The following is a 24,373-nucleotide window of genomic DNA, read 5'->3' as shown; positions in this document are numbered from 1 at the left end:
ACAATTTATGTGTACAAGACTAGTTGATCGACCCCTAAAAAGCTAAAATAGCAGGGTCTAATACTATTAAAATCACCATTATCATGGAAATAATTTTATTAATACAAGCAGTAGTTGACATCAATGAAGTCCACCCACTTGGTCAACCCAAAAATTTCCAAAAATTACATACAAAACCAAAAAAAAAACGGAGAATTAATTTTTCCTTGAAAGTTTAGCTCGGGTGTATAGAGGATTTTACACCTACGTAAAGCTAACTTTATTTCACCAAATAAAAATAAAATTTCACTCAATAATCTGTAGTAGGGAGTGGCTGGTGTGAATAGTCCTCATCGGAAATGAAAATGTGGTCATAAACAATAGCAGCAATGGCTGCCCCAGCGAATGGGCCGAGCCAGTAGACCCAGTGGTTAGTCCAGGTCCAGCTAACGACAGCAGGCCCAAATGTCACTGCTGGGTTCATTGAAGCACCGTCGAAGGGTCCACCAGCCAAGATGTTGGCCCCAACAATAAGCCCAATTGCAATCGGGGCGATTATGCCCAAATTGCCCTTCTTGGGGTCAACGGCGGTGGCATAGACTGTGTAGACTAGCCCAAATGTCATCACAATCTCGAAAACTAGTGCATTCCATGAAGTCACCCCTGGTGATAGTGCAAATGCTGATACTCCCTGCGTCACAAAATAGATAAAACACGTGTTAGTCAAAATGTGCATAGCATAATTATGTACATACTTCATATACAAATGGCTTTTAGAGAGATCTTAAATGCTACATTTTCGCATTAACTTATTGTGAGACAATAAGTTACACCTTTAAAAAGTTCAACTCCAAATACAAAAAAGGATTACTCGCAGTCTCACGTTAAGTCTGCCTCACCATTTTACTCATTAATTATTTGGCCGTGGACAGTGGTGTATTGATTGTCATATGAGACATTAGAAGTTACTCTTCTAAAAGGTTCAGTTCTACCTAATTTAAGGCGGTACTTGAAGTCTAACAATACGTTGTTATTTGATTTTAATGAATTATTGCACATTATGCTAACAACAGTGGCTGTAGTTTAGTGGTAAGAATTCCACGTTGTGGCCGTGGAGACCTGGGCTCGAATCCCAGCAGCCACAAATTCAAAACCCTTTTTTGCATATATTTCTTTTTAATGGTGGTATGTATGACTATGTATAGAAGAAAAGGAAGGGTAGGAATGACGTACCATGCCGCCGGTGGCAAACTGGAGAAGGAAGCAAGCAACAACGGAACCAAGCAATTGACCGATCCAATATAAAATGGCGCGTAACAAAGTAATGTGACCACCAATGAAGGCACCAAAAGTGACAGCAGGGTTAACATGACCACCTGAAATGTTAGCACCAACTGATACTGCTACTATTAGTCCAAATGCATGTGCCAATGATGCTGCTATTACTCCTGATGATGGTGTTGTACCGTTGTCGTTCAGTTTACCTGATCATTACCATCCCAAACGCCATACATAGTCAGAACTCTTACAAGTACGTGCGTTGAAACGATAAAATGTTCCCTCTTTTGGGTGCAAATGAGCCGTAAAAGACAATATAAATAGCAAATGTGGGTCTTCTAGCTTAACCATTAGGCCAAGACCTCGTTGATTGACACGATATAATGTTGATTGTTCAAAGAGTAGAACGTGACATGGTCGTTATAGTCTTTATGTGTTACATATGTACTCCATTTAAAAGGTGTTCTCTTATGATTTACTACATGTCTTATGAAATTGGTTAACAAATTGGTCGTTACTTTTGACACCATAAAAATGTTATGGCATTGATCATTGATGTTAGGCCGTATGACTTGGTAGCATTATATATTGTCAAGCTATCATCTTTGAAGTTAATCAATTCTATCTTTAATTATAATCATTTTTTGCATATTGCTACTAAGTCAAATTAGTCTTAATTAACAAAAACAACCGCGTAATTATATGATTATTACTCTTATATGTTCGTCATTTATCCGCAATTCTATTTTATTCCTAGGTGTACATAAAGGGTAGCATTGTTAGCACCGGCAAGGCGGCAAGCAGTGGCGACGCCATAATTTTTAAGTCGGGGACTCTTTGGGGTCTCATTTTCTTTCTATCTGACAATGTCGGCATGCTAACGAAGTAATTATCTAATCTGTACTAATTTACTTTTCTAATAAATACAAGGTGTAAACGTTTTTTTAAAATAAAAAAAAAAACTGGGGGGTCGGCGTTACTTACTGAAGGCCATGCCGGAACCTTGTCCGGCAAAGACGAAAATAACCATAGAGAAGAATTCAGCAAGGGCTGCTCTAATTGCATCTGGGTGGCTAGCCTCTCCTGGATTTCCCACTGCCATTTTGTATATCGGCATTTTTCTTTAACTATACTTGTTACAGTTTTTTTTTTAATATTATATTGTTTGATCGTTTATTGTGTTTTATCAAAAGAACACAACGTGCATTTCTTTTAAACTAGAAACATTACATGTAATATGCACAAAAAATGGCTTAAGACCAGGGCCCTATGTTAATGGGGTTAATGTTGTTCCACCATGTGTATGGCCGTAGTTATTTTTGTTAAGCCAATTGATTTGGATCAAGCATTATCATTTGTGGCAATTTTATCATCTTCATCTAAAACAAGATTAATCATTCAATAATTATCAACTAGCCTTGAAAATAAGGTTACAAATTAAATACTATTAAGTGAAAGTTTACTATCTAATATTGGTTAGGAATAATTACTTTTAATAATCCAACCTTTAAGCGATTTTCCAAAATTAATCCAACCTTTCGATTATTATTTAATAATCTAACCTTTGTATCCCATTAACTTTCGTTACACCCAACCAGTCATCAACCCATACAACAGGTAACATGCACACGTGTTATACAACAATTGGCTATAATTTTATTTTTAAAAAATATGTTTTTTTTCTCTTCCTTCCTTGTTCGTCCTCCTTCATTCCTGCCTTTGTAAATTAGTTCTCTGAACTAATGAAAAACTTAGCCCTCATCCCCACTATCTCTCTCAACCAATACCACTACAAATCACGGCCTTCCTCCATCTTTCCACCACCTTCCTTCACCTCACCTACTCACCACCACCGTCGCCCTCATCCCTCCCTAACCCACTATCGCTCTCACTCTCTCTCCTCCAAACCCCTCTTCTCCACCACGAAACCCACCCTTTTACACCTGCCAAAATTTCCTTATAATTTTGGCCTTCATCTTTGAATAAAGATTCAGCCATCAAAAAATTAAAAATATACCCTCTTTAAAAAAAATCTGTTGTTATAATCTTAAACATAATCTCAAATAAATCAATCGATCAAATTTTTGAGCTGAAATCTACTTAGTTCTCCTCCAATCTCACCCGCCAACAGTCTGTAAATCCGTTGTTATAATCTGTAAATTGGGATTGGTGTTAACGGCGGTGGCGGAGTGGTGGGGTGACCCTAAAGTTGGTGGTACTTGAGATTGCCAATTTTAAGCGTATGATTTGTACTCAATTGTCACTAATCTGATCCGCCAAAATGGTCTTCAATGTTTTATGTTTTTGGGAGGAGGCATATGGGGCGGTTTCAGGTGACTCTTCTAAAAAAAAGCAATTAAAATAGAAAGAATACCGGCCTTCATCATCATCATCAATCTCATCACTAAATTAAATTCCCCATTCACATAATATCGTCACTTTTCTAGAAAACCCATTTATCCTAATACTACTTCCATTGAAATTTACTAGAAAAACACAAGCAAATATCCCCAATCCAAACACCCTATTTCTACTACCCCTAATAAGTTTACACTGAGCTGGATGTTCAATGTGCAATATAGTATCAACAATTTCATTCCACCTTGTAGAATGAATTGGGCTGTCAATGAAAATGTTGAAAATTGAATGAAATGAAGAAGACGTAGGTTGTTGAAATTAGTTGGTGAAGGATGACCGTTTAAGGCGGTTCCAAGTCAAAGGGGTGCATCTAAAGTAGATGGGGTATAAAGGTTGGATTATTAAATAATAATCGAAAGGTTGGATTAATTTTGGAAAATCGCTTAAAGGTTGGATTATTAAAAGTAATTATTCCTATTGGTTATCACTAGACCTGTCAAACGGGTCGGTCGGGTCGGGTTGTAAAAAATTATTTTCGGGTTCGGGTTGAATCGGGTCGGTCATTTTCGGGTTCGGGTTTACAAATGCTTGTTCAAGACCCAGAACTTTCGGGTTCGGGTCGACCCAACGGGTTGAGAGATTTTAAAACGCGCATTATATTTTCATTAATTTAGGTGATAAATATACAAAGTATTAGCAGAAATTAACAAATTTTCCTACACAAGTTTATATTTAGTCAAATTCAACTATAAAATGACGTATAAGTATAAATAAAATCATATTACACACAACAATAGTAAAAACAACGTGCTTATTATGCTTAAATTTTCTCATAATCTCATTTTTTAGTATAAATACAATGATTTTCAATCGGTCGGGTCCAAAACGGGTTCGGTCGGGTTTTGACCCATTACTTTTCGGGTTGCTCGGGTTCGGATAAAATCGGGTTACGGGTCACAAAATCTTGTTCAGGACCCAGTATTTTCGGGTCGGGTTCGGGTCGGTTTTCGGGTCGGGTCGATTAGTTATCACAGATTGAGCTTTTGGTTACGTATGCTATTTTTATGTGTATTTAAATGTACATTAAAAAAAAAAACACATGTACGATGAGTTATATTAGTGTTATACGGAGTAATATTCAAAATATTAAATTTAAAAAATAATATATCTTAGAATTAGCATATTTTAGTAAACATTTTATTATTTTATACAGTATGTAAATTCACGTAAAAGATGGTATGATTACTTCTACATTTTCAGAACAAGCATTAGGTAAACAAAAACCGAATTTGCCTGTCATAAAAAGAACTTATGATCAGAATAGTTGGCGAGACAGTTTGACAAACGACTCGCTTAAGCCTTGAATTGAATGTATAAATAACTTACGAATCAACAAAGGAAGGACTTCAAAACTACATGCATAAGTGATACGAAGTTAGTTAATATTTAATACCCACCAATTACATACGTACTACCTCTGTTCTATAATGATGTTCCAATTAATTTTGACACTATTCACAATTGTAGAAAATCTTCTAAGTTCTTTCCAATACATAAGAAAAAATCATATTCATGTGAGGTCTTGTTTGATTCGTTTCAATAAGTACTTTAAGAATATCAAAATTTTATAATTTTATCTAATGTATAATTAGAATTAAAAATTATACTAAATTTACATTGACAAACGTGAAAAGTAAAAACCGGAATATCAGAACAGAGAGAGAGAGTAGTATATTATTTTCAAAAATAAAAAAATAAAAAAGAATGAGTATAATTCAACAAACACCTTGTGCACGTGAATCTCACGTGTTAGAAACTTGTTTGTCCACCTTATCTCTTGTTGTTGGACGCTCTTCAGTCGTCAAATTATCCAAATTTTAACACAAAACAAAACAAAACAAAAATATGAGAAGGAAAAAACTCCCTCACAAGAAAAATTTCAAAGTATTTGCAAAAATATGAAAAAGACACTACTTCTAATTCAGAGCTTAAATATTAGGCAAAGATATGGCAGCATCATCTCTCTCTATGAGCTCGGCTCCTTCGATTCGGCCTAAACAGGTAACGTACTTTAATTGTCACGTTGATAATAGTACAGTTTGAACTTAATTACAATGTGACAACTAAATCCGGATTAAGGAAAAATAATGTGTTTAGTTGGTTCTTGTGTCACAGGTAATGAGCACTTGTTCCACCAATAACATTATTTCATTACCATCATTCAATAACATAAGATCAAGCTTAAAGGATACATCGTCTTTAGAAAAAGGTACATATATTGTATCCAATTTCGATTCTTTTTCAACAATTTGATTTATTTTCTTATGAATTGCTAAATTTATTTTTTGGTTGTTCATTTTGTGTGCAAATTGGAAAGATGTTCGGCATTTACTTGGCATGTTTCTAGATTAAATTACATTATCGGCGTGACAAGAAATTCTCAACAAAGTAATAGTATAGTGTGAGTGTCTCCTATGAATTCTGAGAAAGAGTTACAAAAAATATATAAAAAATAAACTCAGAGAAAGAATTAAACACTGACGATGTGTTTGGTAACCGGTTAATAAATGGGCGGCAATGACACTTAATTTATGTGTAATTTGGCTAGGTTAGTAACATCATAAAATCCATGTTAATGTAATTTCATTCAAGGAATTTGTAACTTGTGTTTTTTTGCATAAATTTTCATTCCCAATCCAATACGACCCCCAAGTTGTATTGGAGCTAGAAAATGAGATAGTTGAGGTCAATTAGCACAAATGCATTCCAATTAATTAACATTTATTACCGTCTACAAATCGAGTCCTAAAAGTTGTTATGTCTTTAGAATGAATTAAATTTTGAGGTGATTAGTTTTCCAAACCTTTACAACCAAGTACAAACTCAGAAGCAGAAAACAAAACGAGCACATAATCTTTGTACACTGTCACATAATATATAGAGCAGGTTCTGATACAATTTGCTAACCTTTGTAACTTGAAATTTGCACATAGTTGTTCTTACACAAGATCTTATGAAAATACCACTTCAGCAGTCGTCACATTATAACCCTTTTTCTTACAAATATATCAGGCAGTAACGAGAGAAGATCGATACTGATGGCAGCAGGCATGCTAGCTCTAAGTTCTATTACTCCAAGTTCCGTTCTAAGCAAAGGTATCACTATGAATTATATTTTCCATTCAAGGTTGTTTGCTTCACCATTTATCAGTAACAAGTTCAAAAACTACTCGTCTGATTCAAACTTTTTAGTCTTACAGAAACCCCAGAAAGGTATACAGCATTTGTTGACAAAGCAGACGGCTATTCTTACGTTTACCCATCAGACTGGAGGGTAAGGAGTTCTAAACCTGTTCAACGGGCCAGGTTAGGGCCGGGCCGGGACAGAATTAAACGGGCTAATTGATGAAAACAAGCATCTCTGAATGATATTTTTTTTTTTGTTGATTTCTGTTCATCAGGAATTTGACTTCAGGGCACATGATTCAGCGTTCAAGGACCGCTACTTGCAGCTTCAGAATGTTAGGCTGAGCTTCATACCTACTGACAAGAATGATGTTCATGATTTGGGTCCTATGGAAGATGTAAATTTCCACGATTTTTATAAATGTGTATTCTTTTTTAAAAAAAAAGTTGATACCTTTGGAATTTTATGTACTTGTTGTTCCACTGATCAAGCAGGTCATTCAAACTTTGGTGAAAAATATACTTGCAGCTCCAAACCAAATGACTGATATCAGAGAAATACAGGAGGTTAGTAATACCAGATCTGAAACTTACAGTTCAGTCTATTTTCTGATTGCTGAATGGTTTCTGTTGCTGAATGCAGAGATCAGTAGATGGAAAGAACTACTGGACTTTCGAGTACAATCTAACATCGCCTAATTTCTCTGTGACCCATTTCACTACTCTTGCCATTGCAAATGGTAAGCCATGTTAATAAAATAATAACCATATTCTTAGCTAAAGTGCAATCCATGGTCTGACTCAAATGTTTGTGTTAAAACCAGCTACAAAAATATCATTATAGAGTGACATTTTTACTGTTACAAGTAACTAAACTAGCCTAATGATGTACATTAATTGCAATTTCTTGAATTTTGTTTGTACGCAGGGAGGTACTACACGTTAACTGTTAGTGCAAACGAGAGAAGATGGAAAAGATACCGGAACAAGCTTAAAGTCGTGGCAGACTCCTTCAAGGTGTTCGAAATCTAGATGTATAGTTTATATATTTACATCATGTTTACTTCTGTAGAGATGTTGAAAAAACAGAAATTCACCTAGTAATTCCTCACTCTCATCAGGAACAGATTATTGATCAGCATAAAATATTATTTCGCCCTTTGCTGTTACTGTAATAGAAACCGGCCTGAAATTTTCCATGTAGATTGAATCCGATTAGGCACATAATTATTTGTAGTAAGATCAAATTGCAGTCTAATCCAATCAGAGTTCTATTTGCTGTTACTGAAAACTCTGTTTGGAGACATGCAAATCTTGCATAAACAGTAAAAAGATCACAACTTCACAGGGGAAAAGGGTAGATAAATATCAGGACAGAGATATGAACAACTGATACTCCAAAACTCACCATCAAAAATGATACAAAACTCAGTATCCCGTATATTACTATATTTACAGCAAATTACAACTATTTCTCCACTTCCTCACTGCTCATGGGTTCTATGTTAACAATTTTACACTGGAAAATCAATACAATATGCAACAACAAATAACTAGCATGGAAATGAAAAAAAAGGATAAGAATAAAATAAATAGAAGGATAAAAAGGAAAACAAAGCCACCCAAAAATATTACACTTTCCCCCATACAACAAATTGATGAATTTTTAGTAATAAAATGATTCATGGAGACGAAGCAACCCAAGGGCTACTTTAAAGCTGCCTCCCAAAAAATGCACTGACCTCCGATAGCGCGTTCCAGAGGCTAATAGAATTCCACACAGCCTAATTTAGATCCTATATTCACCCAAGTGGAAATACCTATTTCTTTTTACCATGGCGGCCCGGACAACCCATGTAGCCTCCAATTCTTTCCATTCCCATTCTTTTTTGTGACTAAACTAATAATTAACATTCCCTGAAAGAGTCAACAATATTTACCGGGCTCGGGGTGGGTCTGACCGAGATCACCTTTCGCTTGATCCATAAACAAATTACCAATCCCATCTCCAATTTAAACTAGTCGATTGTGGCGACGTCCCTTTACAAAATGAGGCTGCATTAACCGTACATACAACCCATTCTTTGCTACCAAAGCATCATGTGCACCTTCCTCAACTATCCGACCACCATTAAGTACAACAATATTGTCCACGTGTCTCATCATTGCAGCTCTGTGTGCGATGAGAATAGTCGTTTTATTTCCCATAATTAGTGTATCCAAAGCTTCCTGCACTACTCTACTGGATTCTGACTCAATAGCAGAACTTGCCTCATCTAACAGCAAAATGGGTGCATTTTTCAATACAACCCTGGCAATAGCTATTCTCTGCTTCTGTCCAGGTGTCAAATCTACACCCCTCATACCAACATGGGTGTCATAGCCATGAGGCAAGCTACTAATAAAATGGTGTGCATTTGCAATCCTAGCTGCTTCTTTTACTTCAGCTTCACTAGCATTATGTCTAGCATAGATGATATTTTCCCTTACTGTGGTTGAGAAAATTACTGGTTCTTGCTGTACTACACCTAGATGGCTCCTCAACCATCTCAAGTTGAACTGTTTCAGATCTCTACCATCAAGGAAAACCTGACCAGCAACAGGATCATAGAATCTCTCTATCAGAGAGATTATAGTGCTCTTTCCAGAACCTGATACCCCAACTACAGCAACTGTTTGACCACCACCCACTTTAAGGTTAAAATTACTCAGCACTAGAACTTCTGGACGTGTTGGATAACAAAAGTCAACAGTCTTAAACTCTATGCTTCCATAGACATTAGGGGGTTTGAGGGCAGCAGAATCATCTGGTTCAATCTTAGGCACACGGTCAATGATTTCAAATACAGAGATGAGAGATTTTCGGCGCTTAAGAATGTAGGGAGCTAAACCAAATGGCTCTACCAGAGCAAAAGTGGCGAAGGAGAATACCATGTATTCTTTGAGAGCTGTTGAGAGATCCATGTACTTGTTTTTGACAGATATACCCGTGTACCACAGAAGAAGAGCATTACAGGCGAAAAGAAGAAACTGAGAAAAGCCAAAGCCAAAACCAATTGCCATCCCGTGAAGAAAGCTCTTTCTGAGTATTTTATTTAACTGTGTTCTGTAGAGCTCCATCACCTTGTTCCCCGCACAAAAAGCCACAACAGTATAGATATTTCTGACTGCATCCTCAAGGACCAAAGATGCTTTCCTGTGCATTTCTTGAATTCCCCTAGAAAACCCAGCAAGCCATAATTTCTGCATAAAATTATTAGGAGCTGATCATATTCTGAAAGCAGATCAATAAGAAACTTGATGCTTGCCAAGTAAATTCTGTAAAATATTCAAACTTTGACGTGGAGCGGTGGAGGTCTAATGTAAACATCGTTTCTGTTATCTCAAGGGAAAAACTATTGGGTAGAGTTGTTAACAGGCATTGGGTATATTTTGGTTATTGTTGTAATTTGAAACTTACCAAAACCGAAAAGGGGCAAATCATCGAGTAACACGCCTACTAAAAGTCTAACACGTGCAAATTTAATCCGTTATATTTGGATGTTTAGTACTAAGTAATTCCATGCCACAAGTAAACCAAACATTATGAATAGGATATATAATCCATTAGATTAAACCAAACAACTTCAGACTAGTATGGGAATTTGAATCCATATCCCCAAGGTATGAGGTTCTATACCAATCCCTTCCAGTACAGTAAACCAAACGGCCCCTAAATATCTTTTTAAATACATCACTCTTGAAACAATCTCCTAAAGGTAGGGGTGAACATGTGCTAAGTGTATGAGGGAGCAATTCAAACCTGGGCAACTGCAGAAATGGTGAGGACTGGAAGTGTTGCTAGAGCCACCAGGGCTAATCGCCATTGTAGCAACATTCCAATGAGAACAGCCACTATTACTGCGGCACTGTCTTGTATAAAGATAGAAAGGCGATTACTAAACGCAGCACGAACAAAAGTCGCATCATTTGCTAATCGCATTGATAAAGTGTCAGCACTATTTTCCTCATCATCGAACCATCCAACTTCATTTCGAAGCATAGCTGTAAAGCCAACGGAACCAAAAGTATTAAGTAAACAAGACACGTGCGGATTACAACAAGTACGAAATGAAATTAAGACCTTGAAAACATAGCTCAAATGTACAATCACGTACCTGAAAACATCATCCTTCGTACTCTTTCAGTCATTTTCTCTCCCATAATGCCAAAATAGAAATGCTGCAAGAAGTTGGCAACGACTGTCACGATGCCCATGCATGCAATGATCAAGCACCATTTGTCAACCTCCTGGTGCAGATGACCTTGGTGACCTTCACCAAATCTGTAGTAAGTGGTTACTATCAACGCAATAACATAAGCAAGAAGAGGGTTGAAGGAACCAAATATGGCGGCTCCAATGCTCCCTAAAACTGCATAAAGCCATTCTGCAAGGCTAAGCTCAACTAGCCTCCAAAATGATGGTGGCTTACGACTTTGTGTATCCTTCATTTCTTTTACTGTTAAGGGCATGTCTTCAATTTCACTAATAGGGCGACTGAAGGTTTGTGAATGGGAACGTTCATTTTTGGGATCAGATGTTAAAAGTGGTGAAACAGGGGATTCAGGATCTGACGCATTAGAAGTTTGTCGTCGTGCAGCCTGGACATCTATTTTTGGTAAGTCTGGCAGTCTCATTTCAAAACTGTCCTGCCTGGTCATAGATGGTTCTTTCTCTTCTCCGTCTAATAAATTTCCATTACCATTTTCCCTAAACAACTCAGAAGGCGGACTTCGAACATTTGGTGACTCCAGAGAGCTGAAAGCAGCATCTGACACCCGGATAGCATGGCCACCAGGAATTCTCTGAAGAGATGGTGATTTTGCCATTTTAGGGGATGATGACTCTTGAAAGTTGTGGCCTACAGATAAGTCACCGTCGATCTGGAAAGTTGCTCCCTCTTTGTATTTCCTTACCGGCATCCTATAAAAGAAATACTGAAAGTAAATAATGCAGAACTTTATCATATCATTATGCTAAAAAAATTAAGCAACATAGATGCAATTGGCTTGTATGAGCGACATTTAAAAGTTAAATTGCTAAAATATTTAACAAGAAAACCATCAGACAAAGATTCCCCACATAATAGAATGTGAAATCAGTTCCAAGCATGCCCTACCTCCTTGGAAGTTTGGCTGCCTCCTCACATTTAAGAAGCTCGGCATACAAACCATCCAAGTTTAGTAATTCATCATGTGTGCCCATTTCAACAAGCTGACCCTCTTCCATGACAGCAATGTAATCAGCATTTTTTATTAGACTAAGCCGTCTGGCAATTATTATTGTTGAGCGTCCTAACATCAGAAGATCTAATGCTTCTTGAACAGCTTTTTCAGCTTCAAAATCAAGTCCTCCTGTGACTTCATCAAGGAGAAGAACAGACGGATTAGAGAGCACTGCCCTTGCAATAGAGAGCTTGATCTTCTGCTCTTCTGTCAAGGCCAATCCAGCTCGGCCCACCTGGAACAAATAACTTCTTATAAATTGCGGTAGCAAAGAGGCTCGGGTGTGGGTAACACAGGACGTTAGGGAACAAACATAGAAGGGAGGAAAAATAAAACGGTGAAAGAGACAAAAAATTACACATGCTACAAATCTATACAAAAATACAGTTCAGATCTTCTACCTGTGTATCATATCCTTTCTCAAGTGAACTAATAAATGTATGTGCATGTGCTATTTTAGCAGCTTCTTCAATTTGATCTGATGTGACTGACCGTCCATAAGCAATATTGTCTTTGATGCTTAAACTTAGCAACGCGGGTTCCTGCGTAACTAGACCTATTCGACTTCTTAGCCATTCCAGTTGGAGATTTTTTATATTCTCACCATCAAGGAGGACTTCCCCTGCACCAATAGAAGGGGAAAAAAATATCACCACTTTCAGCAGTGTATAGAATTGCAGCTAGATACAAGAAAAAAGTTTTTGACTTTCTCGATATAAGAAGTCATGTTACCTAATGTAGGATCATAAAAACGTTCCATGAGAGGAATGATACTGCTTTTTCCTGAGCCATTTCTCCCAACAAGTGCGACAGCCTTTTTAGCAGGAACAGTGAGGTAAAACCCACTTAAAATTGGTATCTCGGGACGAGACAGATAGCTGAAATACACATTTCGAAACTCAATGTTACCCTGAACTGAGGCTAAAGTACTTCCCTCGTGATTTGTAGTGGAGGACGAACGGCTTATCATTTCAAAAAGTCTATAAGCAGCAATCCGCCCTTGCTCAAATGAATAGAAGTTTGTTGCTGCTTGATTCAGCCCACTGAAATACAGACAAAAGGTAACTAACACAACTATGACAAACAAATGATAAGATAGCTGAAAGCAATCAAAAGAAGGAAGATTCCTACAGGCCACTCAGAATCACAGCAAAGAGTGCAGCAATTATATCACCGCCATGAGCTTTTCCATGAGTCACCAAAAATCTTCCTACCCACAGCTGCAGTGCACAAGAGCAAATGGCCAGTCCATACGTAAACCCAAGTCCCAGCCCTTGCACAAGACTTATTAATATACCATATCTGAGAGTTGCTTGAAGCGATGTTGCATAAGAATACTTGGCCAACGTCTCATTCGTGAAAGCATATAATGTTCTAATGTAAGACACAGCCTGCAAAAGCACCACAACCACATTTAAGCAAAATTAGCATCAAAAGAAAACTTAACCTACGTCTAATTTATGAACGTATAAAATGTTCTATCTAATGTAAGAGTGTAAGACAGCCTGCAAAAGCATTTAGATCATCACCGCTGCATTTAAGCTAAAATAGTACCCAAAGAAAACTTCATGTATAAAGAGCCGAAATGCTATGTTTCCAACAGTTCAAAACAAAATATCAGGCACAAAGTATTATAACATTGCCCTTTGCATGATTCCATCTCACTACTCTCACATATACATTGCATCAACCTTAACTATGCTTTTTGTCTTTCAAGAACCAGTTACTCAATTAATAAGCTTACACACCAACTTCCACTATCAGCTGCACATAGGCTTACCCAATACTTCAGCTTTTCCTGCTTCTCTGTGTTCCTACTAGAAAACTACCTCCTCGAGATAAAAAACTAGACTTGGCACATGCCAGACACATGCCATAGCATACAAAGGGGTCAATCCAACTGTGGGAAAAAATGCATATGGTCTACAGGCTCTACACGATAAAGTTGTAGGAAAAAAAATTGACACCTGCTCTTTTTTGTTTACAAAGAAGGCCATTATGGAAACAGACATGGAATCAGGTACACCACACTTCGAACAAATCACAAAATGATAGAAAAATTGATCTTCACTTGACTATTTGATTAACATAATTCTAGTTTCACTATTCAAGAGTTTGTTCTTAAGATGACAAAAAATACCTGCTCCGCAATACTTGCTGCTTCTGCATATGCATCCTGGATATTCTCCGCAAGCCTGTGAAGGAATATATTTGAAATTCCTCCTGCAGCAACAATAAATGGCCCTGTTGCTAAAGTGATGAGCGCAATCTGCCAACAGCTGATAAATCCAACAACAAGACCGCTGAAAAATGTTGCCATATTGTGGATATAATTACCAACCTAATGCACAAAAGCACAGAAAGTTAGAAATGAAATGAAAAGATAAATCACGTTCTTTAATTCATAAAGATATAAACAATTACGAGTACCTTTTCACTTAATGCTGATTGAATAAGCAGCACATCGCTCAAGACTTGGCTAACTATGTCTCCGTTGTTTCCATATGTGTCAAAGAAACTCATATCCTGATTTAATAACACTTGTACATAGTTGGACCTAATTACAGCAGTCTGTCGTTCCCCCGTAAGAATCCAACAGGTGACCTCTGTAAAATGGAATATGTTATGACTGATGACTTGAGCACATAATAATGATACGCCTTGAAATATAAAAATAACAAAATAATCCAGAGACTTAAACTTACCAATCCACCCAGCAGCAAATACACCTGCAGCTATATAGACAATTCTTAGAGCAAGCTGCAGCAAGAAACAGCCAGATTATAATAGAAAATTAGGTATGGTCTCCAAATAAATAAATTAAAATTGTCTCCTATCTATACCTAGTATTTAAAAAACAAAACGAAAGGCAAATCTATAACGACACGTGTCCAATCCCAAAACTCTCCTTTGCATTTTTGACACGTGTCCATCCTAAAACTCTCCTTTGCATTTTGCAGCAACCCAAAGAAACTTACACTACGTATTGTTCCATATTCCACCATTCCACTTCATCCTCCTCTTCATTTGTTAATCATCATTCAATTTCACAATCAGTTTCAGGCTACATATCTCCCATGTAATCCTTCGAATTCCCAAGTAATCCTTCAAATTTATGATTCTTGAACATCACCAAACTTCAATTTCACCTTCAATTGGAATTGAAAATTAAAATATCTTGATTTTGCATTAAATTCAAAAGCCCCTCAAATAAACCTCGAATTAGTATTCTTCTCCCCCTCTTTAATAGCCTCCATTTACAAATTCATATCCTCCAAAACCATCAATTAATAATAGCTTAAATTATATCGGTTACACTTTATTTACACAAATGGTCATTGATATTTTATCTTCCATCTCTTAAGCCAAACCTAACTCTATTTAACACACTAGATTCGATAAGAGTCTTGCTAAGATTGTGATCTAGAGATAGGTACGGTTCGTTTTTTTGTTCCTGTTTTTTTCCCTTTAAAATCAATTTTCAAGATTATAGTTGATGTATTGCTTCTTAACAGGTTTGGTTTCCAGCTTTAGGATTAAATTGATGTATTATTGTACTTTTAATTTATTGTTTTCGAATACTGAATTTGTGATATTCTTCGTTTTTTTTTTCCTGTTTTTATCAATTTCCAGGATTAGAATTGATGTACTGCTTTTTAACAGGTTTAGTTTCCGGTTTTAGGATTAAATTGATGTATTATTGTATTTTTAATTTATTGTATTCGAATGATGATTTTGTGATTAGAATAATGATTTGTTAATAATTTTGCTACCCATCGGAAATGTGTACTTCTTTTCTTGCAGATATCAGGAAAATAAAATACATATATGTATATCAAATTGGGCGTTTAAGCTTCAGAAGAATTGAATTGAGATTGTCGCAAGATAAATTTGATATAGGGTTTGGGAGCAATAAAAGACAAGCAACCCTCCTAAAGATGTAACTTGAGATACTTACAAACTTGCCATCATAACTTACTAGATTAAGAAACTTTTTGCACTTTGGCATTATATACGAAGCTTTGCCATACTTTGATCACGTTTCAGGATATAATGGTGTGAATTTCTCGCACCTGTGATGTTAGAAATAAACAAAACTAGCAGTTTGACGTATCGTATTCACCATATGACAATGGTCAAGTATCTTATGGTAATCAATACTCCTCAATGTCAACCTAAAGGCCTAAGGATGGGGGGAAAGATTACCTTCATCTTTCAATGTTAGGAGTTGAATATATATGCTGTAGCAAGATTTTGTAAATGGAACACACATGTTTTCACAACTCACCAGTGATGTTAACCCAATTCTTACATAGTCTATTGGTAATTTGGTATTATTTTTTGCCTTTTTTGGAGGTACTTCAATTACAATATTAGTTTTGTTTATTCCTAACATTACCTGATATGAGTACTTCAATATGGAGACTGTTAAGCTTAATTGGATCTATAAAATATCACACATATCACGGTGAATCAAAGCCCGTTCATCGAACGGGTTCAAGAACTAGTTATCAATTTAAAACCAAATCCATCTTTGAATCAGCTCATACTGAGCACTAACTCATGCATAATCATTTTAAAACTTCGTTCAGTCTTCGTAGTCTCAAAACAAGGTAGCAAATGAGGCAGTAAGCCAGCCAGCCAACTGTAACATCATAAGTAAACTGTCACCATACATAACCCCCATTTTGGATGATACCAGTGTGGCAGTGTTTGGACACTGCTAGTATCTCTTTAATAAGCAAATGGAAGGAAGAGGAAGAACAAACACCAACCATAACTCCCGGTGAAAATTAAAAATTAAGGGAAAATGCCTTTACATGCTAGGATTAAGGGAATTAAGAGTGTGAATTCAGGAGGTAATAAATAGGTGAAGCTGTAAAGGTGGTGGTTAATTGGTGATTGAAGGAAGAGGCATTAGCCGTAGCTCTTATCCTCAATTGGGGACAGTCTATAACCTAGAAAAGGAGTGGTAAGTATTATTTCTCTATTACCTTCTCTGCCTCACCTTCTCCTTTCCACCAATACTAACAACCACAAAACATTCACAACAACTTTGTTCTTTTCTCCTGTTACCCACTAAATTGATATGCCGCATTTCAAGCTGACAAGCCAGCCCAAGGAAAAATCTGCACACTGAACGCTAGAATCACATATAGTTATTGAATAACCAAAAGCCCCGAACCCATTCCTTATACTTCCTCCATTTTTTTTAATTGCACATCTTAGGTTTTAGCACTATTCACATATTCTTATATAGTTATTTTTTGTGATTTATATGTAAAGAAAATTATATTCATGTGGGATCTTGTTAGATTCGTCTCGAAGTTTTATTTTTATAATTTTTTCAAATGGATATGAGAGATATTAATGGTTAAAATAGTGCATTAGCAAGCGTGAAATCTAAGATGGTGCAATTATAAAAAATTGGAGGAAGTATATGGTTTGGGGAGAGATACCCAAAACACAATCCCAAACATCATGCGGTACAAGTGCACAACATTTGTAACCATAAGAACATGAGTCACCCCAAAAAAAAAAACAGCTTTTCCACCTATTGAATCCACCACCTAAAAACAATCGGGCATGCCGCATGTGTTAGTGAACTTGAGTAGGTGAAACCAAAGAGTTATTGTTTTAGCTCACAGAGTCACAGCTAAACCTTAAGGATAACAAGGAAACATTTGTTTAAATCTAGTTAAGTTAGAATTAAATGTTTTATACGCATTTAGAGTCTATGCTTGAGAATATAGAACTGGCATAAGCCCCATAACTAACGTCATTCCTATACATAGACCCCTAACAAAAGGATCGTGTAGAGCTGTGAGTTAATGAAAGTTTCAAAATTCAAATTTCCCTTGCATTTGCCTTGTTATACTTCCTTTGAATTCATGAGTGAAGTGAAACCAAAGAGTTCCTGTATTACCGTTTGAAACTAGTGCAAGTTCTTCTGTTAAGTGAGTGAAACCTAATCAAACAAACTAAATCTCTAAACCCTTAACCAGAATCCTACGAGAATAATGCAGTCTGATGCTTATATGTTCCATGATAATATCTTAAGTTTTCTAGTTCCTTAAGTGAAAGAGAGCGAGAGAGCATTATCTGGTCTGTCACCAGGCCAGACCCCCATAACTGTAATGTGTTTAGCTATCACAGTAAATCTGTGCCATTATCCCCTCCTAACTTCCTAAGTCCTAACCAACCACCAGGCCAGACCCCCATAACTGTAATGTGTTTACCTATCGCAGTAAATCAGTGCCATTATCTCCTCCTAACTTCCTAAGTCCTAACCAACCCCCCCCCCCCCCCCGACCCTTCCTCTAGGACCAACGAAGCAAATTACACCATACCCTACTATTTTCACGTGGATATTGGTTATGACATTGGCCTTCAGTGATTGCTCCTGGAGGTTGCATTGAATATGACCATAAACTGGTTATTTGAGTGCAATTTTGGCCTCACGTAGAGTGAATAGAAAGAGAAGAGTGAGAAAGAGAACGAAAAGCAAGTTCTGCATCAAATATGACAAGGGAAGAGAGGAAATACAAAAGGCAGTTGGGGTTAGAAACCGATAGTAACCAGTGTCTGCACGGTCCCTAATTGTTGACACATAACAGCAAAAAATGATTCATCACTGAGTCTTGACAGCATTGAATGAAGCCCGCAAACTCTCCTTGACAGGTAGGAAGGTTAAGGCTCCAGGTGTAAGGGAAATTTAAGTAAATCAGAAAAACAGTGTATTTCATAACTGATCAAAATTCCAGCTAAACATTTTTCTCTTGAGAGTATTGCTCCATGAACAAAATACTACTCTGTGCCTAATAGAAAAGTATACTACACAAGTATCTTATTCTTTTGTATATAGAAAAACACAGAGTATTAATTTTTAATACCTTCCAGAAATATGTCTAAGATTAGATACCGTGGTCTTTGGAATAATTTGCTAAAGCATCCACGACGTTTAGTAATCAGTGGAGTTAGATTTTATGAGATATGTAATTCTGGAACTTCCACAAACAAATGAAAATTGAAACCACAGAAAAAGCTGATAGCAGCAAAGTAACCACCCACTTTTCATCACAAACCCAATAAAGACACCTAGACTTGTCAAATAAGAGTAGGACATCTCAAGAAAGCATAACAAAAGAACACAGCATGGTTCAGCTGAGAACGTTAAAGAACTTACACATTGAATTATTTCATAATCAATCGAAAACTTGAAACTGCCATTACGAAGGTAAAGATACGAAACATGAAGATAAGTTGCAATTTGTGCAAACAGAAGATTGTATTTTATTATCTTGCTTTTGGAGGATCTGGACTTAATTAAGTAAATCGATGAAAGAAAAGTATATGGCCATACAGCCCCATGAATTGGCAAGGATGATTGCTGGGGGAGTTTTATGAAGGATTAATGTCTCCTCCTATAACCCCTGTTCAGTTAAAAGGCCAAAGGAATGAAATGGATGAGGTTGATGAATGGAAAATTCCTTCATATTTTTCCTTTTTGGTAAGCAAGAAATCATTAGGCAAAGAAAACAGTTTAGAGGTGAAAAAACCAGCTACATAGGATTTCTCCACCTACACCTCTAAAGAACACTTTAAATCATACTTACTTTTAAATTACAAAAGCATTATATCTCTCTTCTTCCATTTACTAGTTACAAAAGACCACTAAATTCTAGTTATTACATCAGCTTGAACTTCCCTAACAATAACACTAGGGACTGATACTACAGCGTTGCAGTAGGCATTATTTATAGCCTTCCAAAGATGATAAACTAAAGCAATCAGTGCAGCCATACACTATTTCTATTTCTATTTGCAAACTTTCTGTCTCATTTCCTCCAAGCAGTATGAACTTCATCTAGGCAGTTGAAGTGCATATCAATCCAAACACAGCCTTGTTTATAACATAATTGACAATAACTACATCCAAAGAACAACTGTTGAGTATTTTCCTTCCCTAGGCCACATGTAGTACAATTTTCTTCACAACTCCCAGCAGCTTCAGCCTAGTTCTTGTGTTTTGTTTACCGAGTGATGTTATCCATGCTATGAAAGAGTGATAAAAGTGTATACCTATTCCATTCTCAGAAATGCTAGGGAACCTTAGCTTCATCAACTCCTTTATAAGATGTTTGGTTAATTTTCTTAGAAAAAAAGATTTCCTCAAAATTCTAAACCGCAATCTCCGGGCTCCTCCCCTCGTGTTTCCTCCTCACAAGCCACAAGCCACAAGCCACTAACCCTCGTCTTCTCTCCTTCCCCGTCATAACTGGAGAGTCACCACTCACGAACCAGTGACAGGCTGAACTCAGCGGTCATCACTAAATAGTCAGATCTGACCTAGGATGTTAAATTTAACCCTTTTCTTGGCCAATGTGCCTCATGAGTTTTGATTTAAACCAAGCATGGCAGTCGATATGGTAGTTATCATCTATCTCCTCTTCTTACCCCCTAGTCCTAATATTTCCTGGGAGGTTTCTGTTACAATTCGTTAAGGTGTGGTTTAGAGGAGTGAAGATAGATGAGTGGAGTCGACGTGGTTAGACGAGAAGTGATGTGGTGTTATGGTGGACCGTAATTGGGGATCATGGTGGTGTAATGGCGGTAGAGGTAAGGTGGGCCTGATATTGACTTGGTTTTCCGTTAACCCTAGGCAATGGAGTTTGATACCTTAAGGGGAGGTGGTGTTGATGTTAGCTTGAGTATGTATTACCCTAACTATGGTGCGCCCCTCTTCTTCACAAAACTTTTCTTATTTTAGCTTCATGTGAAGTGTAAAGTTCTCCTATGGCTTCTTTATACCAAAAAGTTATCCTTCAATGAAAAGGGTATTTCAAAGTGCAGATAAGTCTTCTATATACTGTCAACATCACGCAGACGAAGCCCCGATACCTCTAAGAAGAAGTAATTGCCTGACACTGAGAAGAAGAGATATGGAAACCAAAGAAACGGTATTGAAAATCCTAAATTGAAATATCAGATGATTGTTTAGGCTCGTATCAATCGTGAACATTCTGTTTCAGAAATCATGCTACCTTTCTGCATAGAGTATTGCATTACAGATTTACAGCTCCTCTCTGTACCTCCTGCCTGAATGACAGTTAACAAATACTCCCCAAATTACAGGTTGTTCTTTAAAACAATGGCATCTATCCTACACAGACGTCATGGGGACGATCAATCAAGTGGCCAATTGTAACCCCCCACCCCCAATTAATATTCCCGTTTCCTAAAATTAAGAAATTCTAAAACAAAAGTAAGCTTTCAACCTATTTGTAAGTGAAAAAACCGTTCAAATTTGGAACACAATTACGATGTTCTTCACAAAACCACTCCGAAATCCCAATCTCATGCATCAGTTATTCAATTTCATACTCCAGATTAAAAATGTAAACAGAACTTTGAATTAAAAAAGCAGCAAACTTTATGCTTTTTAGCAGCTAAAAACTCAAAAAACTAGGGTTTGAGCAGCTAAAATACCTCAATAAACCTACTGTGCAACTCCTCCTCAGTAACATCCCTCAACGAAAGCAGCTGAATAATTTGCGCAAAGTAATGAAGGTATACAACCAGAGCAGTCCCATGAGCAGCAGCAGCAAACGATCCAACCGCCATTAGAAACCAATCGAGCCTGTCAGCACAAGCGAAAAGCCGAGAAAATGGGACAGCAGCAGGAGGCGGCTCGATCTCATCCTCACCGTCGTCCTCCATGTCATCCTCCATCTCCGCCGCCGTTCCTGTCCCTTCCGGATTCATGTCCATGTAAGGCGACGGTGACTCCGGCGGCTCTGATACCTCCGACACCGGCGTTAACGGCTGTATATGTGGTGGGGACCACCCGAACAACCCCCTTGACATGTTCATTCTAGGGGAAAATTCACCTAGATTCTCGCACTTGGAAAAGATATTTTGATCGGAATTTTTTTTTTTAATTAATTTTCTTTCCTTCTGTAGTCTGGAAAATGAGCTGAAATGAGTGAGAAATTCAGCAGATCTTTGTTGTTGTTGTTACATGAGGTTTACAAGTTATCCGAAAAAACCCATTGGCAACTCCGAAACTCGTTGGCGACTCAGAAAAGTAGTTTACTAGAGGATTCTCTCTCCTGCTGTTACAGTGTATAACTCGGAGCGAGTTGCTGAGTTGGTGAATCGGTCAAAGAAGGCGGGAGGGTGGAGAGAGAAAGTGAGTGGGAGTGGGTTTGACTCGTCGTCGTTGTTCAAGCTTTTTTCTTTCTCTCTCTTAAAAATCTAAAATGTCTTCTTTTTCGGGGTTTGGAGAGAGAGGGAAACGGAGGAAGTGGTAGGTTAACGGCGACGTCGACGTTTTTAAAAAATTATTTGGAGAATTGTGAACAAAAAAGAAGCGCTTTCTTCAACGGATGTTTACCAAGGGTATTTTCGGTATTGTATCTAATTTTTGGTCTAATTTAACATTAAAAAAAATAGTGTTATTATGTTGACTGCCTATTTTAATTTTTATTTTAATTTTAATTTTAACTTTCACTTTGGTTTTAGTTTTAGTTTTGGAAATGGAAAAGGGGAAAAAGGATGAAAGGGTGGATGGGTGGTGACATGATTATAAATGGTGGTGGGTGCTTTTACAGTGATGCCATTGAATTTCGTCTGTTTTTTTGTTTGCACTTTTTTATTTCTTCAAATTAATTGAAAATTAAAATTAAAATTAAAAAATGGATGAAGGTTATAGAACACTATCTTTCTTTTGTTGAGCCCACAAATCGCAATGTACGGGTGTTTTGGCTTGCTTTTGAGTTGGATTTTTAAGTTTTTTAAATCAATGCATGCATGCATAAGATTTTTATTATTATTAAGATCAACTGAAAGTTGGGGTAATTGAGGAACATTTTAGACCATTTGAGACGGAGGGAGGTGAGAAGATCGAGTAAAGAGTTCACCACCCCAGGTTATTTTTATTATATAAGTGAAAAGGGGAAGGGTATTTCGGTAACATCATTGTTGGTGTCCTTCTAGGATAAGACTAAATTACCCTCTAAAATTTCACAATTAAATTTAATTAAAAAGCTAATTATTTATTGATTTAAAAATCTGATTATTTATTAATTTTAAAAAATGAAAGCCAATAACAAATAAGGAAATTTTTTTGGTGTCAGCATTATGGGCTAATCTCCATACATGTAAAATTTAATGGTATAACTAGATTAGGTCCCGTGCACGCACGGATATTTGAAAATTATTATTTGACTATCTTTTTTATAAAAAATTTAATTGAATTATTTATCCCTTTAATCTATTTCGTAATTATAATCTCAAATGTATTCATTTTATCATATTTTAACTTACTACGTATTACATATTTTATATGTTTAATATATTGATCTGACTAAAATATTTGATATATTTAATATGCTAATTCGGCCAAAATATTGAGTACGAATATTTTCTATTATTGATATGACAGTTTGACTAAAATATTACCAAAATTTTAATAATGGCATATTACATAATCCTATATTTTTTTCCATACATAAACAATTATACAAAAGGAGAGAAAATAAAAAATTAAAAAAAAAAAGAAGTAAATATGTCTTTTTAGGAAAGAGTTTTTGGCGGAAAAAAATTTCACCAGGAATTGACACGTGTCATTCCTAGTGTCTCTTTTAGTATATAGTAATAGATATTTTGAGATCTTTGACTTTCTATAAAAGTAGGAAACTGTTATGGCATTTATTTTCCATAAGAATGGTAAGATATGATTACGTAGAAAAGACCATAAGAGTATAGTTGCACGTAATATGTACAAGGTCTTTGCTTATGCCCATACATCAATATTAAGTAAAAATACAATTTTTAGTTTTTAATAATTTCGCACGTAGTATGTACTATACAAGATTTTTGCTTACGCCCATACATCAATATTAAGTAAAAATACAATTTTTAGTTTTAATAATTTCCCATGCATCACGTGCATATAAGATATTAGATTAGGTCCTGTGCACGCACGGATATTTAAAAATTATTATTTGACCATCTTTTTTATAAAAATTTTAATTGAATTATTTATCCCTTAAATCTATTGCGTAATTAATAATCTCGAATGTACTCATTTTATCGTATTTTAACATACTACGTATTATATATTTTATATGTTTAATATGATGGTCTGACTAAAATATTTGATATATTTAATATGCTAATTTGACCAAAATATCGAGTAAGAATATTTTCTATTATTGACATGACAGTTTGACTAAAATTTTACCAAAATTTTAATAATGCCATATTCCATAATCCTATATTTTTTTTCCATATATAAACATTT

At 36.3% G+C, this 24,373-nt stretch overlaps 3 protein-coding genes and 1 non-coding gene across 4 annotated transcripts; 2 read left to right on the top strand and 2 right to left on the bottom strand.

The window, feature by feature from the left end:
• Nucleotides 1-23: 23 nt before the first annotated feature.
• Nucleotides 24-2,440, bottom strand: LOC110776803 (aquaporin TIP1-3-like). Its single transcript, XM_021981368.2, has 3 exons — nt 2,242-2,440; nt 1,213-1,463; nt 24-670 (listed from the first exon to the last, which is right to left on the bottom strand). Exons 1-3 carry the CDS (start codon nt 2,372-2,374, stop codon nt 290-292), a joined length of 765 nt encoding a protein of 254 aa, XP_021837060.1. The 5' UTR covers nt 2,375-2,440; the 3' UTR covers nt 24-289.
• On the top strand, nt 1,052-1,123 carry TRNAH-GUG (transfer RNA histidin (anticodon GUG)). The gene has a single exon. It is a non-coding gene; the product is annotated as a tRNA-His (tRNA).
• A 3,080-nt stretch (nt 2,441-5,520) lies between the features above and the next one.
• On the top strand, nt 5,521-8,004 carry LOC110776798 (photosynthetic NDH subunit of lumenal location 1, chloroplastic). Its single transcript, XM_021981363.2, has 8 exons — nt 5,521-5,676; nt 5,791-5,884; nt 6,688-6,771; nt 6,876-6,949; nt 7,077-7,199; nt 7,297-7,368; nt 7,445-7,541; nt 7,730-8,004. The coding sequence occupies exons 1-8, from the start codon at nt 5,623-5,625 to the stop codon at nt 7,831-7,833; spliced, it is 702 nt and encodes a 233-aa protein (XP_021837055.1). The 5' UTR covers nt 5,521-5,622; the 3' UTR covers nt 7,834-8,004.
• A 214-nt stretch (nt 8,005-8,218) lies between these two features.
• LOC110776796 (ABC transporter B family member 20) lies at nt 8,219-22,386 on the bottom strand. The gene is made up of 11 exons (XM_021981360.2): nt 21,556-22,386; nt 14,772-14,826; nt 14,497-14,672; nt 14,207-14,407; nt 13,198-13,457; nt 12,799-13,109; nt 12,468-12,688; nt 11,961-12,301; nt 10,959-11,764; nt 10,604-10,845; nt 8,219-10,044 (listed from the first exon to the last, which is right to left on the bottom strand). The coding sequence occupies exons 1-11, from the start codon at nt 21,937-21,939 to the stop codon at nt 8,815-8,817; spliced, it is 4,227 nt and encodes a 1,408-aa protein (XP_021837052.1). The 5' UTR covers nt 21,940-22,386; the 3' UTR covers nt 8,219-8,814.
• Nucleotides 22,387-24,373: the final 1,987 nt, after the last annotated feature.

Source organism: Spinacia oleracea, chromosome 1, assembly GCF_020520425.1.
Source record: "Spinacia oleracea cultivar Varoflay chromosome 1, BTI_SOV_V1, whole genome shotgun sequence".
Taxonomy (NCBI): Eukaryota; Viridiplantae; Streptophyta; class Magnoliopsida; order Caryophyllales; family Amaranthaceae; genus Spinacia; species Spinacia oleracea.
This window is presented reverse-complemented; position numbering and strand designations above follow the sequence as displayed.

What these genes read in the sequence shown, in the direction of transcription:
- LOC110776803 (XM_021981368.2), bottom strand. Translation starts at nt 2,374, where the DNA reads ATGCCGATATACAAAATGGCAGTGGGAAATCCAGGAGAGGCTAGCCAC. An exon ending in AGGTTCCGGCATGGCCTTCA is followed by an intron (nt 1,464 to 2,241) that starts GTAAGTAACGCC and finishes GGTAATGATCAG; the next exon opens with GTAAACTGAACGACAACGGT. An exon ending in AGTTTGCCACCGGCGGCATG is followed by an intron (nt 671 to 1,212) that starts GTACGTCATTCC and finishes TTTGTGACGCAG; the next exon opens with GGAGTATCAGCATTTGCACT.
- LOC110776798 (XM_021981363.2), top strand. Translation starts at nt 5,623, where the DNA reads ATGGCAGCATCATCTCTCTCTATGAGCTCGGCTCCTTCGATTCGGCCT. An exon ending in AAGTTCCGTTCTAAGCAAAG is followed by an intron (nt 6,772 to 6,875) that starts GTATCACTATGA and finishes TTAGTCTTACAG; the next exon opens with AAACCCCAGAAAGGTATACA. An exon ending in TTTACCCATCAGACTGGAGG is followed by an intron (nt 6,950 to 7,076) that starts GTAAGGAGTTCT and finishes TCTGTTCATCAG; the next exon opens with GAATTTGACTTCAGGGCACA.
- LOC110776796 (XM_021981360.2), bottom strand. Translation starts at nt 21,939, where the DNA reads ATGAACATGTCAAGGGGGTTGTTCGGGTGGTCCCCACCACATATACAG. An exon ending in TGCACAGTAGGTTTATTGAG is followed by an intron (nt 14,827 to 21,555) that starts GTATTTTAGCTG and finishes TTCTTGCTGCAG; the next exon opens with CTTGCTCTAAGAATTGTCTA. An exon ending in AGAAAGGATATGATACACAG is followed by an intron (nt 12,302 to 12,467) that starts GTAGAAGATCTG and finishes TATTTGTTCCAG; the next exon opens with GTGGGCCGAGCTGGATTGGC.